Source organism: Monodon monoceros, unplaced genomic scaffold, assembly GCF_005190385.1.
Source record: "Monodon monoceros isolate NGI ecotype Baffin Bay Population unplaced genomic scaffold, NGI_Narwhal_1 Super_Scaffold_19, whole genome shotgun sequence".
Classification (NCBI taxonomy): domain Eukaryota; kingdom Metazoa; phylum Chordata; class Mammalia; order Artiodactyla; family Monodontidae; genus Monodon; species Monodon monoceros.
In genome coordinates this window covers 32642988-32664558 of record NW_021703775.1, presented here as the reverse complement: position 1 = coordinate 32664558, position 21571 = coordinate 32642988, and the positions used below count along the sequence as shown (strand labels likewise).

General features: G+C 38.8%; 1 protein-coding gene across 3 annotated transcripts in view; it reads left to right on the top strand.

Moving 5' to 3' along the window:
- Positions 1-21571, top strand: part of MEIS1 (Meis homeobox 1) — a 137623-nt gene that overhangs the window by 109550 nt on the left and 6502 nt on the right. For all 3 annotated transcript variants that reach the window (XM_029231670.1, XM_029231669.1, XM_029231671.1), the window contains exon 9: positions 3542-3618. In XM_029231670.1, the coding sequence (XP_029087503.1) occupies positions 3542-3618 (77 nt within the window). The remainder of the gene's footprint in view (positions 1-3541; positions 3619-21571) is intronic.

Genomic DNA, 21571 nt, shown 5'->3' with positions numbered 1-21571 from the left:
GGCAATTATGCTGCATGAAATTAGGCACAGTTTGTTCCAATTACTTAAAATCAGATCACATGAAAAGTGACAGAGGAAAAAAATGGTTAGAACTTTCTCATTTTATGATATTTAAATTCTGAAATCAGAAACTGCATGATGTAAAGAAACAACCTAAACTTGCACTGACAATTTGCAGGCCATAGATTGCTCTTTGAAGCTATAATGATTCAGGTAATTTTAATGATCCAAAGAGAATTTTCCTGACACCCTTTGCATAAATAAAATGTGAATTCCACTTGCTTTCTAAGAATGCATGTAAAACTTGCTCACAAACAGGCATGCAAAAATACTCTTGAAAACACAGCACAAATAAATGACTGTGACAATTCTCAATTTTCAAAGTAACTAAAGGTAAATGGCATAAATATTAATTTTTATCCAGTTCTGGTCATAATATTAAGACACAACTAACAAGACAGGGCAAAAGGTGTTGCCATCCAGCTGTAGGGAAGAGGGACCATTGACGTATTTATTAATTCAATTGAAAAGCACTGAAAGAGATTTCCAGAGGACCTGCAAAACTGTAAGCAAATCGTATTACAGAAGATGTTACAGATTGGAAATGACTTGTGTCCATCAGTGTACAGCTTTATATAGCAAATAGTGCCAACAGCTAGATGCTAAAATTTGCATATTTCAAAGTCAGGCTTTTATTACTCAAGAATTGCTAGCCTGGCTAACCTCCAGATGATAAAATCGAGAAGTTGTCCCTTTTTCAAAGGCTCAGAGTTAGTGAATGGCAGCATAATTTATACAGTCTAAACGGGTCATATGTAACTTTGTGCAATTCTTCAACTAGTGTAGACATAGAACTACTATATGTGAAACCATAATTCAGTTCAGAGGATAAAAGATTCATTTGGTTTGTATTGTGTGGCAAACCTTTACGAAGTGGGAGTCATGTTTTAAACCGTAGGGCGGTGTATTGCTTTTAGGTCAGTATCCAATTGTGAGATTTTGCCTGTGATGACTCGCATAATGGTGAGTAGGGTGATTGTCACCTACGATCTCTGCCGATTATGGAGGTGATATACTTTCATTTGAAAAGACTGGGTAGACATCACTTTTAGGAATGAAGTAAGGAAAGTCGTGTTGTGGATCTCAAATTGGATTGTTTGTACTTCCTGTGGGCTTAAAAAAATTTTTTTTATTATACATTTTCCTTTTTTTTTTTGCGGTACGCGGGCCTCTCACTGTTGTGGCCTCTCCCGTTGCAGAGCACACGCTCTGGACGCGCAGGCTCAGCGGCCATGGCTCACGGGCCCAGCAGCTCCGCGGCATGTGGGATCTTCCCAGACTGGGGCACGAACCCGTGTCCCCTGCATCGGCAGGTGGACTCTCAACCACTGCGCCACCAGGGAAGCCCTATTATACATTTTGATGTTGCATCTGAGTGGAGAGTATCTGTGTATCGTGGCAAGTCAGAGCCATTCCTTTGTTCCACTGGTATTTACTGGTTTTCTTTATGTGCAGGTCTGGGCTTTAAGGATGGTGAATGAGAAGGGCGAGGGTGTTAGAGATGCTAAATGAGTGAGAAGGGACGCATGACCAAGGAAAGAAATAATCAGAACGGGTGTTTCATTGAGTGATGCTTGCTATTAGAGAAAAAGGGGAAAAACTGGTGTGAAAGTGATAAGGTGGTCTGGTGGAGAGTTGGGAGGGTAAGGCTTGACAATTGAGCTGAGACCTGACAGTTACCTTGGAGCAGGAGCCTGAGGGTAGGGACCAGCTTGGGGTGTTGGACGAACACACCAAGTGGCTGGACAGAGGGGTGCGGTGGGGTGAGAAGAGGATGCCCATCTGGGAAGTGGGCAGGGCTGGGTGGTGGCACGCACTGCTGGGCAAGGTGAGCGGTCTGGAGGTTTTTGAGGCGGGACAGGAATGGAGATTATGAAAGGCGTTTGCCATGTCCTTCTGTCGTGATGAGGCTTAGACACTGGATGGGAAGCAGGAAATGTCCCTAGGTCGTGTCACTGCGGACTGTGCCTTCCCCTGGCCAGTTTCCTCACCAGTAAAACATGAGGGACAATAGATTCTATTTATGTCCCTCAAAGGGATATAATGGGGATTAATTACCATTCTGTCTGTAATATACTTGGAGCTCTTTAGAGAGAGGCACTATATTCCGTGAAAGCAAAGCCTTATTCTAACTGTGTATTTATTGATTAAGTGACAATCAAGACACAATGCTTATGGGAAAAATGGCTACATCTCTGCTCTCCACAAATCGAATCCCATGTGTATAGATACAGAACATATTTAAACTTATATGTAAGAGCATTGAAGTGGTCATTAACGAGCCTTCTTAGCATCTAATCAGACATTATTAATAAGATTGAAAGCTATGTTAATTAGCATTCAATAGACCAGAATTTAGTTTCCGATGGCACATATCGTTAAATGGAGAGTTGGGGGTGCCCTTTCCCATTCATAAAGAGAATAGAAGGTTGACTATCAGAACAATTATTATCTTGGGAGAATTTATTGGGGTGCAGTGTTTCAAAGTAGCCCATGTCACCAATGGATGGAAACCATGTCCTCAGCTCCTCTCCCAGGCTTTAGAAATGTATATTTCAAACTTAGATATAGTTGACTATTAAACAGAAAGTATCTTGCCAAAACTAATCTTAGTAGAATTCTAAACATCTTACAAGAAGGTATAGATTTCATTTTATTATCTAATCCTGTAATATTTTTTTATCCACTCTAACTCCTGAGGCTTTTTCTTCGCATGCAAAATGTGCTGGTCTTTGACCTTATATTGGCCTGTGTTCAGAATCCCAGCATACGTTGACATTCAGATAGGGAAACCAACTTTGGTAGAATTTCATTTGTTTGTGCTTTGCAGAAGAGCTAAAATGAATAGTGTGTGTGTGTGTTTTTTTAAATACACCCACTTTAATTTTGATATTTGCGTCCAGCAACATGGTGTTTTGGGAGGAGAATATCATGTTAACAAGGTGCTTAACTCCTGGGGACCTGAGCTGAGCTTGTTGGTCCAAATGATTCAGCTTTAAAAATCTGTGGTTCTAGAAAATATCACGTTAAGGTGGTACACTTTTGTACGCTCAGAAAGAACTTGTTATTTTAATCCCATAAAATACAGTGAAGGTCCTACTGAATTTTGTGTTTGCAACAAATAAACCTGTTAAAGAATAAACTCAGTATCAAGGTTCTGCACGTATCCTAAGTAGCTATTTATACACTTCACTAATCTTGGTAATTGGCTTGTCTTTTATTGCCATTAATTAGATGATGTAGTATTCCATTAATAAGAGTGACACACCTCAGCATTTTTACCTTTAATTATAGACCTCGCTAGACTCTTAGGTTATTGACAAAATAGCCTAAATATTGCCTGAAGTACACATATTGTTTTTAACAGAGCATATGTGTTTATTATTGAATCCCTCGCACCTAGCGTTGCACCTGACATGTGATGTGCACATTGTGTATCCAAAGTGTACGTGCACAACCTATCTTTTTTGTCCTCTTTCAGCACCCTTACCCTTCTGAAGAACAGAAAAAGCAGTTGGCACAAGACACAGGACTCACCATCCTTCAAGTGAACAATTGGTAAGTAATTTGGCTTTGTGTTTACACACAATCTGCTTCCCCCTCTGGCGACCTGCAGCTAATGTTTTGCATTAAGAAGACACACCCAGTTTTCCCCCGTGGCTTGTTGATCCAAAGGTAAGAACACAGTATTGACTGGTGGGTGAGAGCACTTGCTAGTATAGAAAAGAAAACAGTGTATTGCTTTCCACCTCCTTTATAAATTGACAAATTTTAGGCATAGTATATATTAGTGTTTAATTCACGTTCACTATGGCTCTGTAAATGTCTCTCTCTATGATCCTTTTTTTTTTAACTTATAAGCATAATCAATAGAAAGAGTGATATCTTCTTTTCTATGAAACAAGAAAATCCACTATCACATACCTGTCAGGTTTTAAATTCGCTGAATAACTAAGTTCAGTTAGAATTTGTTAGGGATATGCATTCCAGGATGGGCTCTCCTTTCTTCTGACCTCCCTATAGAAAAAAGAGAAAAAATGTATGTTTCTACTTTGATGCTGTTCAAAACTTGACGTATCTCAGAGCTGTGCAATACTGTTTCTAAATAAATGTGTGAACTCCTGATCTGGGGGAAAGCTGAGATTAGGTACCAAGTACCAGCCAACAATATTCTGACTTAATGTACAGCGGTGTGGCAAGGAACCTTTGAGGAAGTATGATTTATTACCCTTTGTGAGTGTGCTGAAAGCCACGTTCATACAGTCACCCAGAGCTAGTGTCATATGTGAAGGGTATCAAAATCCAACCTCCTCTGAAACTAAGTGTCTAATTAATTGTCCTAATATTTTTAGATTAGTGTTTATGATGGGGAAACCGTATCCTCTTTGAAGTAAAATCCAGAAAAGGCCCAAAGCCTGGTTGGGGAAAGATGAGAACTGAGAATGCCAGTTTGCAGACAGAAGTATTTCTTTCTTTTCAATAAGTGTCAAAGATTAATATTACAGAATCTCTGATTACATGGCCTAATCCATTTTGGTGAATAAATTTGTTCTTGATGTCCATTGCACCTACATTAACAGACCCTTCTCTGTTAGAGAGTCTGGGAGCCTTTGGGAGAGATTTCAGATATATTAAGCCCCATTACAGAAAATGTAATTTCTGTCAATATAATCCCATGTATTCTTCGATTTAGTATTTTAGAGATAACAAGCTACTTACAATATATTTGCCTTTGGAGGATTAATTTGCAAAGTGCTCTATCTTCAAGACACAGACAGACTCACATAAGCATTGCTTGTAAGGGTTATCAATTTCTATGACCTTACGGCAGCCTTGGGAGATCGGTTTTTGCAGCCCTCTTAGTCAAGTGGATAAGGAACCAACGGAAGACATACTATACCTGAGCGTGTTACTAGGAGTCATGTGGCTGCTGAGGTTTTTTTGTTTGCCTGTTTGTACCTGCGGCTGTATCTTAATTTTCAAGACTCTGGATACTATATAATTGAACTTTGTCTTCCAAATTGCTCTGGACGATATTATAGAGCAGACCATCCATTTTGAAGGCACACCTAAATTCCTAAACATTTAGGAAGGCAGTGGGCTGCCATTCAGGTGATCTGCTAGAAAGCTCCACCCACAAACATTGTTACCAGAGAACAGATTCCAATACAAGCCGCTTGCCACAGGTAGAAGACATTATGGGATATTTCCTGTGGCTGCCCGGCCAGGCAGGCATTCCTGTGACACCAAGCTGGATGCAACTGTTGTTTCCTAGATTCTGTGCACAGTGATCACAATCAGACTGCCTCGGTTTTGCAATTAAGAGGAGGGAATAAAAGGACTTAAAAAAAATACACGCCAGATAATAATTTTTCAACATAGATGCAGACTTTGCCCTAAACTTCACACTGATACTCAATTCTGCACAGGCACATAACTTGAAAATCACTTTTACTCATTACGTGGGATGTAAACCCAATTCTGTGCTCATCTGGCACCGTGTAGTGTTCATGTGCTCTCGCTTCTGTGTATGGAATTAGAAGTGACCTATGCTTGCACTTCATTGCCGAGCATTTGGCAACTGTTTCAACTCTGCAACGAATTTATTTGTGGTAGAGAGTTACCCTCCAGTAACTAAAAGTTGTAATAGAAATTGTTTCTCTTAAGTTCGGTGAATAATGACATTCCCACATTTGATCTGAGTTTTTAGCAGTATATTAATTTTCATCCAGACCTTCACCTTTTAAGGAGCTGATAATAGATTTCTTTTTCTTTGGGCTTTGAGTTGGAAATATGATGGAAAAATGGGGAAACCCAGACGGTACTGTATTGAAACCCAAGATGTGAGCAAATCTTAAAGATGGCAGACTTGAAGATAAGAAGCACAACTACCAAGTGGTTTTCATTTTTCTTTATTGTAATAAAAACATTACACAGAGTCTTTTTGACAGCCTGTAAATATTTTTCCTGTATTGAGCATCAAGCGCAAGTTACTTCATTCTGGAAATAATAATTAAAAAAAAAAACAACAAAAACACTTCATGAGTATTTTAGCATTTCCCCTTCACTTCATTTAGACACAACATTTAAAATGTGTTTCTTCCTTTTTGGATTTTTAAAGACTTGTTAACACACATGTACATTTTGTATGAACTATGAGTCACTGTTGAAGAGATTTAATAAATGCTGAAGGGCGGGTTGGGTGTCGATCACTCATAATTACTGGCAGTAACATAATGTATTGAAATACACAATATGAAAGTGAAAAATATAAACTCATGTCAGTTGTTAGCTTGTCATAGAAACCCTGGCCGATGCAGCTTGAAGTTAGGTTTTGACAGAAAAATGAGATGAGAAAAGTTTGGTGCGTTGTAACATTCTTTCATTCCAGCGCTGAACTAATTTTATGCGTCTTTAATTGACGTAAGTAATATATACTACTTGCCTTGGCTGACTAAGGACAAAGCAGATGGGATTTGGCGGGGAGAGGGGATCACAGGGAGAATTTAAATGTAAAACAACAAGACAGATTTGATTAATTAAGAGAAAACTTGGATTAAAAGAAATAACTGCTCTAACTCATACTTGGTCTACTTGTCAGTAGAAACAGAGGAGTATTCTTAAAATGGTGGGTATTAGTACTTGTAGGAATTGGGTTCTGGGAGGGAATGTGACATTTATTAGATTAGACATCGTAGGACAAGTCTATGCCAGCACATTTTTTGAGAATTGAGGCAATTAGGCAAATAATTTGGGTAAAAATATTTTACCTAAATTATCCAAGTATTTGAGGTAACTGCATGTTTTTAAAAATCAACCTCCATAACGAATTGCCTAAATATTTCAGTCTAGCATGCCATGGTAGACTTTGACTTAAAGCATAATAATTTTTGAAATACAACATGTGCCATAAATGTATGTATTCTTCTTCCTTTCTTCCCTCACTCCCAATTATGATTGGAGCCAAAAGTGATAAATAATAGCATTTGGTGCTTTTGTCTTTTTGTGTTTTCATTGTTGTTGTGCTAAATACTTCTGTTATATCAGTGCAAAAATATTGCTAGTATGTTGAATGTCATTTAAGTGGAAACTTCTTAAATTTTAAGATAGATGGTTAGGTGGGTCTTTTCATATGTAGGTAGAACTTTGAAGAAAGAGCGCACTCACACACACACACACACACACAAAATCAATACTGGGTTCTTTTCTCTCCCGAATACACCAACTTTATTCTTTTATGTTGAAAATATGAGTGTAGAATGGTCAAATAAAACTCCCTTATATGTTTTCACAGCCATGTTGCAGACTTGGGAATTCCATGTGATGAGAACTTGTGCCTGCATTGTATCTTTCTTGCTGGATGCCTCAGACACATCCTGCCTCAGCAGAGGTCTAGCCTAGGGTGTACTGAATAAATGTTAGTTTCTTTGTTTACCCCTTCTCATCCACACACTTTCCCATTAAGACCTAATGTTCCATGATTACTTCTTTACCCTCTCTGGGAAGGCAATGGGTCTTAGGTGCAAAATATATAGTTTATGTGAAATACAGTATGTATGTAGACAGAAAAGTCACTCCCCATCAACAGGGTGCATAAAATTCCAGGGTGCATCCAAACCTCCGCAGTGACACTTTACAGAACCATCATAGCTCTTAAAGTTCTCAGATTTAGTACATATACCGGATTTTCCTAGTTTCTTCATTTATTGCCTTCAAAACTGCAAAGCATTCAGCCATCACTTCCCATTTATTACCAGTGGGGGGAAAAAGTATGTCATCCTTGGAGATTTCTGCCCCTGGCAGGTAAAAATGTAAACTTATTTAAAAAAAAAAAAAAAAAAAAAAGATCACCCTTGTTATAATAAACAGATTCAACCGTAAAAGGTCAAGTTTCTTTCTGAGTTATGGTAATAATGTAGCAAATACTTTTATAAGTGATCAAAGATTCTATAAATATAGGTACCTGTGTAGATGTAAATGTTAAAACATTCACAAATTATCCTTTCAACTTCTGAGATCTAAAAATCAATAGGGGGTCAGGGGTTTCGTAGAATTGCTCTGCTTTTTCTTCCAACATAATTTAATAATACATTTTACAGATGTTGTTTAAACATTAGGCACAGATTGTTTTGTCAATAAAACTAAACAGAGGCATGACACAAAAGCAAGGAAAACAGATGTAAAAAGAAAAAACAGTGCACCAAGCAAGGAGTCCTGGGTCATTTGTTTCCTATTCAACTACAAAATGAAAGTGCAGGGTGTATAGTGATTTTCCTTGCCTAGGAATCACCTAGGGATGGAACCACTTCACACACAAGAGGTAATTTTATTAAGCAGGTGGTTTAACTTCTTCCCTTGAGAATTTAAGTGTAACCTACATTTAAGGTAGACTTCCTAACTGATCAATGGAGTAACAGGTGCAGTATTTTTAAAAGAAGGAAGAGAAGGAGAAATATAAATAGAACAGCTCTCCAGTACCTTTCAGAATGGGTTGTTTTTCTCCAGGCCACAGTTAATTGCTATGCTTTTTACCTTGAGTGTCAACTCTAATAATATTACCTTTACAGGCCCTTACTCTGGGCTTAGATTAGAGCAGTCAGTAATATTCACTAGATAAAATACTGTCTAGTTGCTCATGAGAAAATATTGAAATCAGTCAAAAAGTGTTTAGCTTGCATATTGCCTGAGACAGAGCTGGCAAGGTACCAGGCACGCAGGGTATTATTTAGGGAAGCTGAGCAAATAGCTTGCAGGGAAAAGAGCTGTGAATTTTGAAAACTTCAGGTATTGTCATGTCAGAGAGTCTTAGGAATTCAAAGGAGACGCTGCTTTTGTCTGCAGATTTTTAAAAAAATTCCCAGCAAACAATCGTCTTTGAAAATGACTCTGCAGTCTGTGAAATACACTTTGTTGTAAGTTCTACTCGCTAAGTTTACTCAGAGGTTTTTCCCCCCACTGTGTTCAATCACATGGGTAATACTGGGAAAGATGGAAAGTCCTCACGGAAGGGTGGGTGTTGGACCACTGTGCCAGATGGAAAAACCCTGCCCCTTCCACCAGGGGACCCTGAGTCTAGGTGAGAAGAGAAACAGGAAGGGGTGGGTTGGAGGAAGATGGATTAGAAAGTCCAGATACTGTTTTGTGTAACTGCTGTTTCTCCTCCAGCCAACATTCAAGGACAGTCTCTGAGCTTTTGAGGACGAGAGTGTGAGGTCTGAAGCTGAGTTGTTACAACCTGAAGGTACTTTCAGGACCAGGTTGGGGCTCCAGCGAGGTGCAGAGATGAGTGAGTTGGAAGACTGATTCCATCGTGAGCCCAGTGTTCCTGAATATCCCTTTCAAGGCAGTAAAACCAGTGGCTTGGTGCTTGACTTCGAACACGGTGTGGAGGTCAGCAGGACTTGGTGCAAGTCCTAATTAAGCAGACTTGTTGTTTTCAGTGTCTGGGCACGAGTGTCCGATCAGAGAAACGGAAAGAACTCCCCGGGTGTCACCCAGCCGGCAGAGCAGGAGCTGACTCCCTTGAGGAGAGTGTGGGAAGTGAGGGGCTGAGAGGCACCCCAATCAAGGGGGGAAAGCCCCAGCATCCACAGGTGGCTGAGGAACAGATTCCCCTGTAAGCCTCACGACAGCACACAATTTACACAGTGCGAGTGAGGGGAGGGAATACGCAGGGGAAAGAATGTTTGGAGTCCAAACATATCATCTGTCGTCCCCACTCCTCACCAAGTAGATGTGTGTCCTTGATCAACTCACTTTGTCTCCATGGGCAACAGTTTCCTCTGCCTTAAATGGAAGGGGAGGGCTGAGGAATTGGTGGCAGTGTAATAAGCCTCTTCCAGCCCTGATATTCTAGACGGTGTAAAAACGTGAACTGAAGCAAGGTGAATGTTCTGAAGCTGATTACGATCCCCATTTTACATTAGAAGCCGGGGAGGGGGGGCGGGTGAAAAAAACCACACACAACAGGGCCTTTGATAAAGAGACAAACCGGACAATTCATTACAAAATTGTTACTTTTCTTCATCTTAAATAAGCAAATCAAAGCCCTGTAAAATAAAAACTAGATGAAATTAAACATTATCGCAAGACATGAAAAACATGTGTGCTGTCACTTGCGGATTCATAATAAAGATAAATCAGTTGTTTTTAGCGGTGCGCTCTGAGTCTGTGAAGGGCATGACAGATAATAGGCTCGGAATTTCTGAAGTTATTGTACAGCAAAATTTGTTTTTTCCTCAGGCGTTCAATCTTTTTCTCTAGTAATTTTGTACATGACAAACTTTTTAGCTGGTGCGTTAACAATCTATAAGTAATGGGTTGTCAGGTGTCAGTTAGATAAGATTAAAAGACTGTTTAAGCATTATCCATTTGCTCCTTTGCATGAGTTTTATAGGTCAGGAGAAATAACTTTTTGAATTGTGGTTGTTTGCACATGCTGGTTTTTTCCTCTCTCCCTTCTCTTTCTCTCTCTCTCTCTCTCTCTCCCTCCCCCCCCCCCCCTCCCTCTCTCTCCCCCTTCCTTCCCCCCCCACCCCTCACTCTCTCTCTCTCCCCCCTCTCTCTCTCTCTCTCCCCCTCTCTTTTCTCTCTCGTTTGGCTGTGCTCCAGGGGTACCTGCAAGAACTGTATTATATTACATAACTTCTGCATGTAGGAGCACATTCGAAACTCACACTATGTGCATCAAGGGGACACATGTCTCCGCTGACTTCTGTAAACTCATTTTAGTTTTGAAAATGTTACTCTTTTTCTTCTCAAAGGAAACTTTGTCAGGGGAAACAGCCTCAGCGGAGAACATTATTGAGGTTTTCGGCTTGAGGAGTTTCCTAGCAAGTCAGATTGAGGTCTATTCTTGTCAAATCTGTCTTAAGTGTGTTTACATATAGTTTGCCTTTCTGGTATTTTCTGCTTGCACAGACCTGATCTCCACCAATTTTGTGTCAACAGTTGCTCGGGCCGGTGTTGGGTGATTAACCATTGAGCACTGGGGCACAGGAGCTGTGCCCACAGAGACCCCCCTCTCCCCTCGCACTTACATCACCCTCCGGCTTCAGGCTGCACCTACTTAAAACAAACAGCATTTCTGAGTGATTAAAGAGGCAGCCTGAAATAGTAAAAAGTGGGGCAAATGTTGCCTCCTTGTTGAATAAGACAAGTTTCTCAAAAATGGAGAGGAGCCAGGGGTGCATGGGGAGGGAGTGTTTCTGAGGGCAAATGTCTTGGATCTGCGTGGCTCCAATGTGTGAATGCCTGGAACTTTGTGTAGATTATCAGGGTTTTGTTGTGTTTCTTTTGTTAATTTTTAAGGGGAAAGAGAGCATTTAAAAAAAATAACAACAAAAACACGCCAACACATGGACATATATACACTACCAAATGTAAAATAGATAGCTAGTGGGAAGCAGCCGCATAGCACAGGGAGATCAGCTCGGTGCTTTGTGACCACCTAGAGGGGTGGGATAGGGAGGGTGGGAGGGAGACGCAAGAGGGAAGAGATATGGGAACATATGTATATGTATAGCTGATTCACTTTGTTATACAGCAGAAACTAACACACCATTGTAAAGCAATTATACTCCAATAAAGATGTAAAAAAAAATAAAATAAAATGAAAGAGCAAAAAACAAACAAAAAAACCACGCCAACAACATGGATGTTTGTAACTTTGGCAAATACAGGGCTGTCCCGTTACATGCCCTCATAGCCTTTGATATTCTCCTCCTTATTTTATTTCCATTCTTATGAGGCCCTTAAGCCTGACCCATTAATATGGGAAATAATTAACTCTATGGGGCTCTTGACACCTGAACAATAACAAATAAACAAAAAACCTTAATCTCTTCCCACCCTTGAGAGCTCCTTTTTCCTTTTACCCTCTTAACCAATGTGGTTAAAGGGCCACAAGATTAGATCCCATCACTGAAGAAGGGAAAAAGTACTTCCTTTTGCAAATACATTAACTCTTTCAGGCCCGTGAGAATTATTGGTCTTGGATTCTAAATGTAACTTAGGTCAAAAACGTATTTCCTGTCATGGGAGACATCTGGCTTACTACTGATTTGGTCACTATTTTTCAAGAATAGTATATTGGGGCTTCCCTGGTGGTGCAGTGGTTAAGAATCCGCCTGCCAGGGCAGCAGACATGGGTTGGAGCCCTGCTCTGGGAAGATCCCACCTGCCAGGGAGCAACTAAGCCCATGTGCCACAACTACTGAGCCTGCACTCTAGAGCCCGCGAGCCACAATACTGAGCCCATGTGCCACAACTAGTGAACCTGCGCTCTAGAGCCCGCGAGCCACAATACTGAGCCCACATGCCACAACTACTGAAGCCTGCACAGCTAGGGCCCATGCTCCTCAACATGAGAAGCCACCACAGTGACAAGCCCGCGCACCACAATGAAGAGTAGTCCCCACTCACCGCAACTAGAGAAAGCCCACAGGCAGCAATGAAGACCCAACGCAGCCAAAAATAAATAAATAAAATAAATAAATTTATGAAAAAAGAAAGAATAGTATATTGCAGACGGTTGGAATTAAATGCACCGTGATTACAAATATATATCTTTTAAGTTTCCAGTATGTTCTACTTTAGGATGCTGATTTGAATGTAAACTGGTAGTTTTGAGGGTTGTTGTCTAGTTGAAGGGTTTTGTTGGCCTGCATCACTAGAACATCTGCTACAGTTGACTTTATTTGATCCCTAGTTTGGGTCAGAGTTCATATGTACTTGGAAAGGGTAGGGTGTAGGAGATGTTGAAAAGCTAATGGAAAGAATTGTATGTGTCCAAAGATGTCAGGTCTCAGCTCCCATGGCTAGTTACCTGGCAGGACTGTTTACAGAAAGGACAGTGCAATGGGTTATGGCAGGGATTCCCATCCTCAGGGCCAAGTGGGGACTGGAGAGAGTGGCCAGAAAAGGCAGATCAGAATCATTCTGAGCGAATGTAGTATAAAAAAGCGTCTTGGGAATTAACTTTTGATTTTTGTCGTGCTATTCCTTTTGAAATAGCAAGTAACAAAGGGATAGGAGATTTTGAAGTTTATCAAAAGGAGCATGGATTAAAATTTTAGAAACAATGCTATAGAATGACAGAGTCCAAGTCCTGGATAAGATTGTGTGCATCCTTTAACAGATGAGGCTCAGGGCCTTACAATATTACACCCCTAATTAGAGGCAAGGAGGGCCTGGTCCGGTGTCTCATGCATTCCACCGTTATGTATTTATTTTTAACGGCTTTACTGAGATATAATTCACATACCACGCAAATCACTCATTTAAATTGTACAATTCAGTGGTTTTAAGTATATTCACAGATATGGGCAACCATCCCCACAGTCAATTTGAGAACATTTTCACCACCTCAGAAAGAAACCCTGCATCCTCCCCATACATCCATCCCCAGCTCTACCACAAATCTATTTTCTGTCTGTATAGATTGGTCTATTCTGGACATTTCACATAAATGTGATCACAAAATCTGTGGTCTTTTGTGACTGGTTTCCTTCACTTAGCATTATGTTTTCAAGTTTCATTCACGTTGTAACATGTGTCAAACTTCATTCCTCTTGATGGCTGAATAATGTTCCATTGTATGGGTATAGCACATTTTCTTTCTTTTTTTTTTTTTTTGCGGTACGCGGGCCTCTCACTGTTGTGACCTCTCCCATTGCGGAGCAACAGGCGCCGGACGCGCAGGCTCAGCGGCCATGGCCCACGGGCCCAGCCGCTCTGCGGCATGTGGGATCTTCCCGGACCAGGGCACGAACCCGTGTCCCCTGCATCAGCAGGCGGACTCTCAACCATTGCGCCACCAGGGAAGCCCTAGCACATTTTCTTTATTAGTTCGTTTGTTGATGGACATTTGGGTTGTTTCCATCTTTTGCTGCCATAAGAATTTGTATATAAGTTTTTGTACCATTAGGTATTTTTGAGAATCATAAGGACACTATCCCCAGCAAACCTCTGTCTTAGGTTTTACAGTTTACAAAGCACTTTGCATAAAACGTCCACTTACTTGATCATCACAATTCCAGCACCTAAATACTGCTATGATCTCAGAGTCAGTAAGTGGCAGTTTTCCTACTCAGTTCTCACGCTCTTCCCACCAGACAGTGCTCTCACTCTTCCTGCCTGTGGCCCGTGTTTTGACTGTGATAATTATGAGCAATGGTGTTCAAAGAAAAGGCTGGCAACTCAGAAGTGAAATGTACATTCTCCAAACTTTCCCCAATGTGACTTCGATGACCGTAAGCATTTTTCAAAGATTTGACAAGTTCCAAGAGGAGGTCGTTTTGTTGGTTTTATTGTCCTCATTTGAAAGATTTTGTCATATACATCAATTGAGAGATTTTGCCTTTTAGTTTAAGTGGTTCCATTTGTGTGTAAGGGCCTACAGGTTACATACTGATATACATTACATAGAGCTTAGGTTTCGAACATTGCTAATTGAAACAGAAGTTACAGTGAACATTCTGAGGAACAGACACAGGCCTCCATTCAGGTCAAACCTAATCTGTGACCAGGTGAAAAGAAAAAATCGAGCTAAATTTTGAGATATCTTCCCTTGGCATGAGTAGAGACTCCAGGCCTGGAAGTTTCTAGTTAGTGAAGGCTTGAGACAAATAAAGGAGAGATTCTAGAGAAAGGAAAGAGCTGAGAGCTACTCCAAGATGGTGCTGAGATTCTAGAACACGGTATGCATGCTAGGCTGGTCACCTAACACAGTATACATGCTGGGCTGGTCAATTCCAATTATTGAGGGGAAATTCTGTTTGGGAAAATAGGTACATATTTGATCAGTAGGGTAGCCCATACACCCCAATTGCATGGGACATTCACGGTTTATGCCTGTTGCCCAGCATAATTATTAATAATGTTCTTTCTACTCTCAAAATTTTCCCAGTGTAGATGATAAATTATCTGGTCATCCTATTTACGATGGAAATTGGCAGAACATTAAGATTTGTTTTAAATAACTGTATACTTATTCTGTAATGTTTAAGGGATATTTAGTTAGATGCAATTTTATTGAATTTTGTGAATATGGGAAAATGAGAATTTATATGAAAAATGGTTCAGCTTAAATCAGAGACACATTTATTCTTTGAAGGTATTATTATTCCCATTTTAGCTTTTCATTAGTAAAGGAAGTTTTGCTAGATTATCCTATTGCTTAATCATTGTGCTAATAATCACTTTAATTTCATATACTTGAAGTAAACCACATTTTAAAAAATATTTACAAGGTTATACAAAATCAAATTTGACAAATTGTCCCATTTAAGTAAATATTTTATAGATGCCATTTGGTTACCTATGTTTATATGCATACTTAAGATACGTATAACTACTGGTTATTTCTTATGCTAGGTCTAGTGAGACAGCCCTACAATTGATTCAACTGAGTTTAGAGCCTAAGGCTTTAGTGATATAGAAGGTAGCAAAAGAATTAGAGACTCTGCACTAAGGGAGCCACCCTTGCTTTGAATTCAGTTCAGATTAAAGGATTTAGCAAGCTGAGCTTCTATTTTTTTTAGAGTAAAAAGAAGTCATTTTCCAATTTGCTTTCAAGGAAAACTTCCTGTAATATATAACCAAGTGATGAAGTGTTTGCAAGTTATTTCAACATATAAAGTCCAAAATGAAACTTGGGTTTTGTTTTTACTTTGCATTATATTTCTCAACTAATTAGTGACTTTTTTCACTAGTTGCTTGCAAGAAATTTTATATATAATTAACTTCCTCAACTGTCTTAGCTTCACTTTTTTCTAGAGTAGTTTGCCAAATATACCTATCACTTCTAGAGAAGGGGAACCTTCTCAGACCTCTGATTGATGGGCTTCTTGTGATTTGAGCAAAATTCCAATATTATGTTTCTAGAGTGGATGGAGAGCAAAACACATGCTCCCTTCTCCCCTCCTGTTCAGTCACCTCCCCCGGCCTCAGACACACAGATGATGTATTGCAGTCCTGAAACTGTCAGATCCTGGAGGAGGTTGAGAAACTAGAAGACAGCGCCAAAAACATGATTTCATTAGGTTTGACTTGAGATTGAATCAACTTTCTTGAGCATCTTAAAATCATGTTTCATGAAGTTTTACTTCACAGAGAAAGGGAGCGTAGAAGAAGGCTTGGACCCTGAAGTCTGCCAGTTACAGATCATTAAATCCAATAAGTAAATGTAAATCTAAAATAGAGAATTCCAACAAAAGATTTTGAAGTCAATTTCTTGTTTAAAAGAACAGAGTGTCATGTGGGAAACAGCTAGAACTCGTTCCCTGAAACGTTTGTTTATAAAACAGGCCTTAAAGTTATATTAGAAAATGCTGACTTAAAAAAAAATGTTGGATATATAATTTTCTTTAAGTGACTGCGATAAAGCTGAAAGAAATGCTACATCAAGAAAATTCATGGAAAAAGAAAGAACAAAACTCTGGAATCCAGCAACTACTTTCCAATGTGAAATTTTATATTTGAAGATATTTCACAAGGCTTAATTCTATAAAAATATTTATAGCAATGAATATAAATAAAATGAATTATATAGCAATTAAGTATTATAGTTGCATGTTGTTCATGTTTAACTGAATAAAGAATCGTGCGTGCAGAAATCACCAGTACTAATATTGATACTTAAGAATGCATGGTATTAATTTTTATTATTATTAAAGTCTATATGTAAGTATTCTTAAGTATACCTAAATAGTAATCAAGATGACTATAATTAATACTTTCCTTAATGGATAGTATAGGTTTATAAAGCATTTTTACTACCATATCCTGTTATTTAATGAAATCTTTTCTTAATAGTTAATAATTTTAGCTTCTTAGGCAAAGGAGGGTACATATTGTAAAATGGCATTTCTACATACTTAAATGGGTACCTGCCATCCTGCTGGCTGGTCACTTATGCCTAGTTGGCAAGAAGCACTATGGGAATGACTGAGAGTCATGTCATTGTTTAGCAACAACAGCATTTTGTCAGAATTTTATTTTTATTTGATTTGATGCAGTTCCATGAGTTGGCTGTGGCATGTTAAAGTAACAAAATATGGACTCCCCTTAATCATCAGTGAATAAGTAAGTGGTAAACACTGAGAAGTAGAATTGAGGAAAGGTGAAAATTCCATTTCTGAAAGTGAGCAAGTAGTTTTTCCTTCCTTTGGTCAGTATTATGGAGAACCATACAAGGAAGACCAAGGGCAAAGCCACGTGGGAAAGTTGCCTGTGGAACTGGGCAGATATACCTGGTGTTTGGTCCTAATGGATGCCCACTATGATCTGGCCACCCCTCCTGGTTCTCACAAAGAGAAAACTAAATTTAACAATCCAGTTTCATGGGAAGGAACCAGGGCAGGGAGTGGAGGATAAACTAAAGGACAAAGGTCAACTTTAGAAAGCTGTTCTACCAGATCTAGACCGAGAATAAAAGGAGGTAGGTGGAATTAGCAGAATGGGGGAAAAAAAAAAGTCTAATAATAAATAAACATCTAGGGGCAAAGACACGAAAGAATAGAGCAAAACTTCCTGTATCTCTTTTTAGCAGAACTCAAGATTCATCTCCCATTCTCCTTGTCTGATTCCTATTTTAAAAATGCAAATGATAAAATTCCGTTTTTAGATGATCCCATGTCTCAGATATTTGAAGGTTTTGCTCCCCTTTCAACCTCCCACTCCCCCTTTATTAAGGGACTTGAGTCCTAAACAAATAATTAGGTAAAAAGAAATACATCTCTGTTTATTTTGACATGGAATAAAGCTCTAAAGCCCATCCATTATCTTCCTTTCCTTTGTAAAACTTCTTGTTTTGAGAAAGGAGACAGTTTGGTCACAGGAAGAAATTCTAATCCATGATTCTACGAGTAAAGGAAATTTAAGAATTCTTTCTCTAATTCAGTTTTCTACCACCTACAGGGTGTCCAGTTCTTAAAAAGTACTTCACAAAAGAAGATTGTGTTTTCAAAGCAAAATGGGATTTTTAAAAACATATACCTTGATGTTTGGAATGAAATATGGAAATGCAGACAGTATGTTTCTCAACCTTAAAGGATACTTAACTAAAAGGATTACCTTTTAAAATGCCCAGTCTATGGCAAATTTGAGCTACATTCTATTAAACCAAGGTGTGAAACTATTTTAATGAGTAAGAAAAACTGTCCTGTTGTCATGTATTCCTGACATTATACATCTGAGTTTTAAGGGCTATAATGTTTGGACATCAATTGTAAAATTGTAAAAGTTTTCTCTTACATTTTTAAACGCACAGGCTTTTTAAAAAGACCTTATCAATATGGAAAATTCCAAAGATTGTGTGTATTTCATGGGTATATTTCATCTTAAACTATTTTATGGATATTGGAGAATGTATTTTTTATTGTACTTTGAAATTGGAATTTTGTCATTCTCTTTTATTTCTCTTAAAAAACACTTTCTTCTTATGTTCAAGCTCTAATATATATTTATGTATTCATACATATGAGTTTAAAATAACTATTTTACTGATGCTTCTTGAAATGACAGTGTTATAAGAAGGGAATGTAAGTTTACATACAATCCAAAGGTCTTTTTTGGTTCAGTGTTTAGAAGATTCTTGATAATTTAGAATCTTCTACAATGGAAAGTAAAGCATTCTGTCACAGAAGCGGGGAGGATGAGACACAAGGTCAAAGGGCATTTTAGAAACAAACAGCTGGACCAGTTTATTTAAACAGATACAGGGTTGCGGGAACTGACCTCTGTTTGACTTATAGTGGGAGGAGCAAGAATGTCATTTTATTACTTTGCCCAGAAGGAAAATGTTTTTGTATCTGAATTCACCCCAAGCCATCTAAATACATGGTCTTGCTGTATATAGCTGATTCCAAAGAGCATACATTAAGATGGTCAAGGAAAATCATAAAATACACCAAAGAGAATCAAATGTTAGGATGGTTTTAGGATTGAAAAGGTGATGTTGTTTTTAAAAATAAAATATTTTGCTGTTTACTCAGTTATCTTCAGATAAGGATGTCCACTATGACCCTAGATAATAATATGTTTCATATAAGTATAGGAATTATAATTCAGTAACATTCTGAGAGTTTACTATGTCCTACATGTACTGATAATGTCCATAATATTGAAACAAATATTGTTAATTAAAGTTTGCAAAAGCAAGAACTTCCATGTATACCTACTAATGTGGTCAAGCAGTTCGGATAAAGTGATAGGTGTTCTTAGGTTTTCAAGGTTTTAAAATTTTTATTTAATGAAAGGATTCCCACTTTTACATCTATGAATCCTATAGGTGGCCTACATCTGTGTTGTCAATAACAACAAATGGTCATTGCCACCCAAAGAGAAGCAAATAGCACCTAGTACCTGTGGGCCCTTAACTGAGAAGCTCTGGTGAGGTGTTTGCTCTCTCCACGGGGACCAGAGCGGGCCTGGAGTAACTGCATTTAGTGGTGCCCGCTGAAGACCTGCAGACGTGCACAGCCAGACTCGCCATTCTGAGCAGAGAGTGGCCCAAGGGATGAGAGGACTCAAAATCCTAGAGCTCACATTCGAGAAATAACTTGTTAAGAATCACAGGTGTTTAACCTAGGGCGAAGAAGGGAGAAGCCTATGCGGCATGGTGGCTATAGTTTAAATGTTTGAAAAGCTATCCTCAAGAAGTGAGATTAGAATTGTTTAAATTACCCGAAGGAGTTGTCCTGGTGAAAGGATTTTAGGTCAGGTAAGGCAGAGCCTTCTAAGGGTTACCTTGTCCGTAGACGGAGTGGGCTCTCGGCTGAGGTGGCCAGGGCTGTATGAGAGAGTCCAGCACACAGAGAACAGACTGGTGGTGGCCAAGGGGGCGGGGAGGTGGCAGAGGGACGGAGCGGGAGGTTGGGGTTAGCAGATGCAAACTATTATATATAGAATGGATAAACAACAAGGTCCTACTGTGTAGCACAGGGAACTATATTCAATATCCTGTGATAAACCATAATGGAAAAGAATATGAAAAAGACTGTATATATGTGTATAACTGAATCACTTTGCTCTACAGCAGAAATTAGCACAACATTGTAAATCAACTATACTTGAATAAAATAAATTTTAAAAAAACCCAACAGTCCGGTAGAGGTTACCCATCTACCTGGTGGGGATATCAGAGAGGGGATTCATGTCAGTGACCAGGCTAGGTGATGGTTAAAGCCCCTTTCGAACCTGACGTGTAATTTTTCCGATCCCATGGATTTAACAATCATGGATTCAAACCTGAGATGGTTATCATGAGCTGGTCTTTGGAAATGTGAATGTATAAGTGTGAAGGAGGCAAGCTTTGGAATATAGATAACTCAAGTTACTGAGTCTTCTTATGTGTAGCCTTTTCTTTGTTTTTACACACAAGTAGCACAGCCATCAAAATCCCCAAATCTACAAAATGTTCAGTCATGCTTATTCTTGGACTCAACAGTAGGGTTGTTGCCAGTGGTGATTGGCTCAAAACCAGCTCATGTTTAGATACCTATTTAGTCTGGAATATTCTAGATGGGTAGCACAGTAGTGGCCATGCTCTGGTCAGAACATTGTCGGGGTGGGGGGGATGCTTGCTACCGTTTGCCAGCTCTGTGTCATTCAGCAAATTACTAACATCTCCTGGGTAACATGTGACCTCAAATAAGTCACTTAATTTCTCAGAGCCTTGGCTTCTCATCTGTTAAAAAAGACTCTTCCTATTTTTAGATAAATATCCATAATATATTATGTTTTTAAAAGGGCTTAAAAAAAAGTTATCAGAGTTCCCTCCAAGAGAATGCAGATTTTGAATAGTACCATAGATAAAGAGCCATTTTTGCTCTCTTACCTATGTTAGTTACTATGAAAATTACTTTTGGTATATGCAGAATATTAATATTAAATAATTTTCTAATTGGTCATGCAGTGAAGGCAGTTAATGAAAAAGCAGATTTTTCTTTTCATTTTAATTGGTTATTTCACATGGTGTTTGTGCTACACCTGTGCTTATAATGAGAATGGAGAATTAATCTAACCTTCTGCTCACATGATTCCAATTTTCATGGTTTATACAAGATAATGATAACCTGATTGGCAACACAATTTGTTGTAGATCTGTGTCTTAAATATTTTTATTAGCAGTTCGGGGACTTCATATACAAGAACTGATATAATACATGTTGCCAATAAGAGTTAGCATCAACCAGTGTCCTTTTAGTTAGATTGCAGTTTCATTAGTTATTTTAATTACTTCTCAGATAATGAAAGGACATAAGGATATAAGATGTTGAGAATCTTAAAATGTCATGAAGTATGCATTTTAATGTTAAAAAACCTATCCCTGTCTGTTTAATGGTTTGCTTTTTAGGAACTAGTTCCCTTCCTGAAGTGGGCAGACTTACCAACTAGAATTCATACGGGACTGGGTCCTTTAATTATTAACAGTGCAGTACTAAACTTTTCATTGTATTTTTTATTTGCTGCTCATGTTGCACATATCCAAATCTGAGTTGAGAACTAA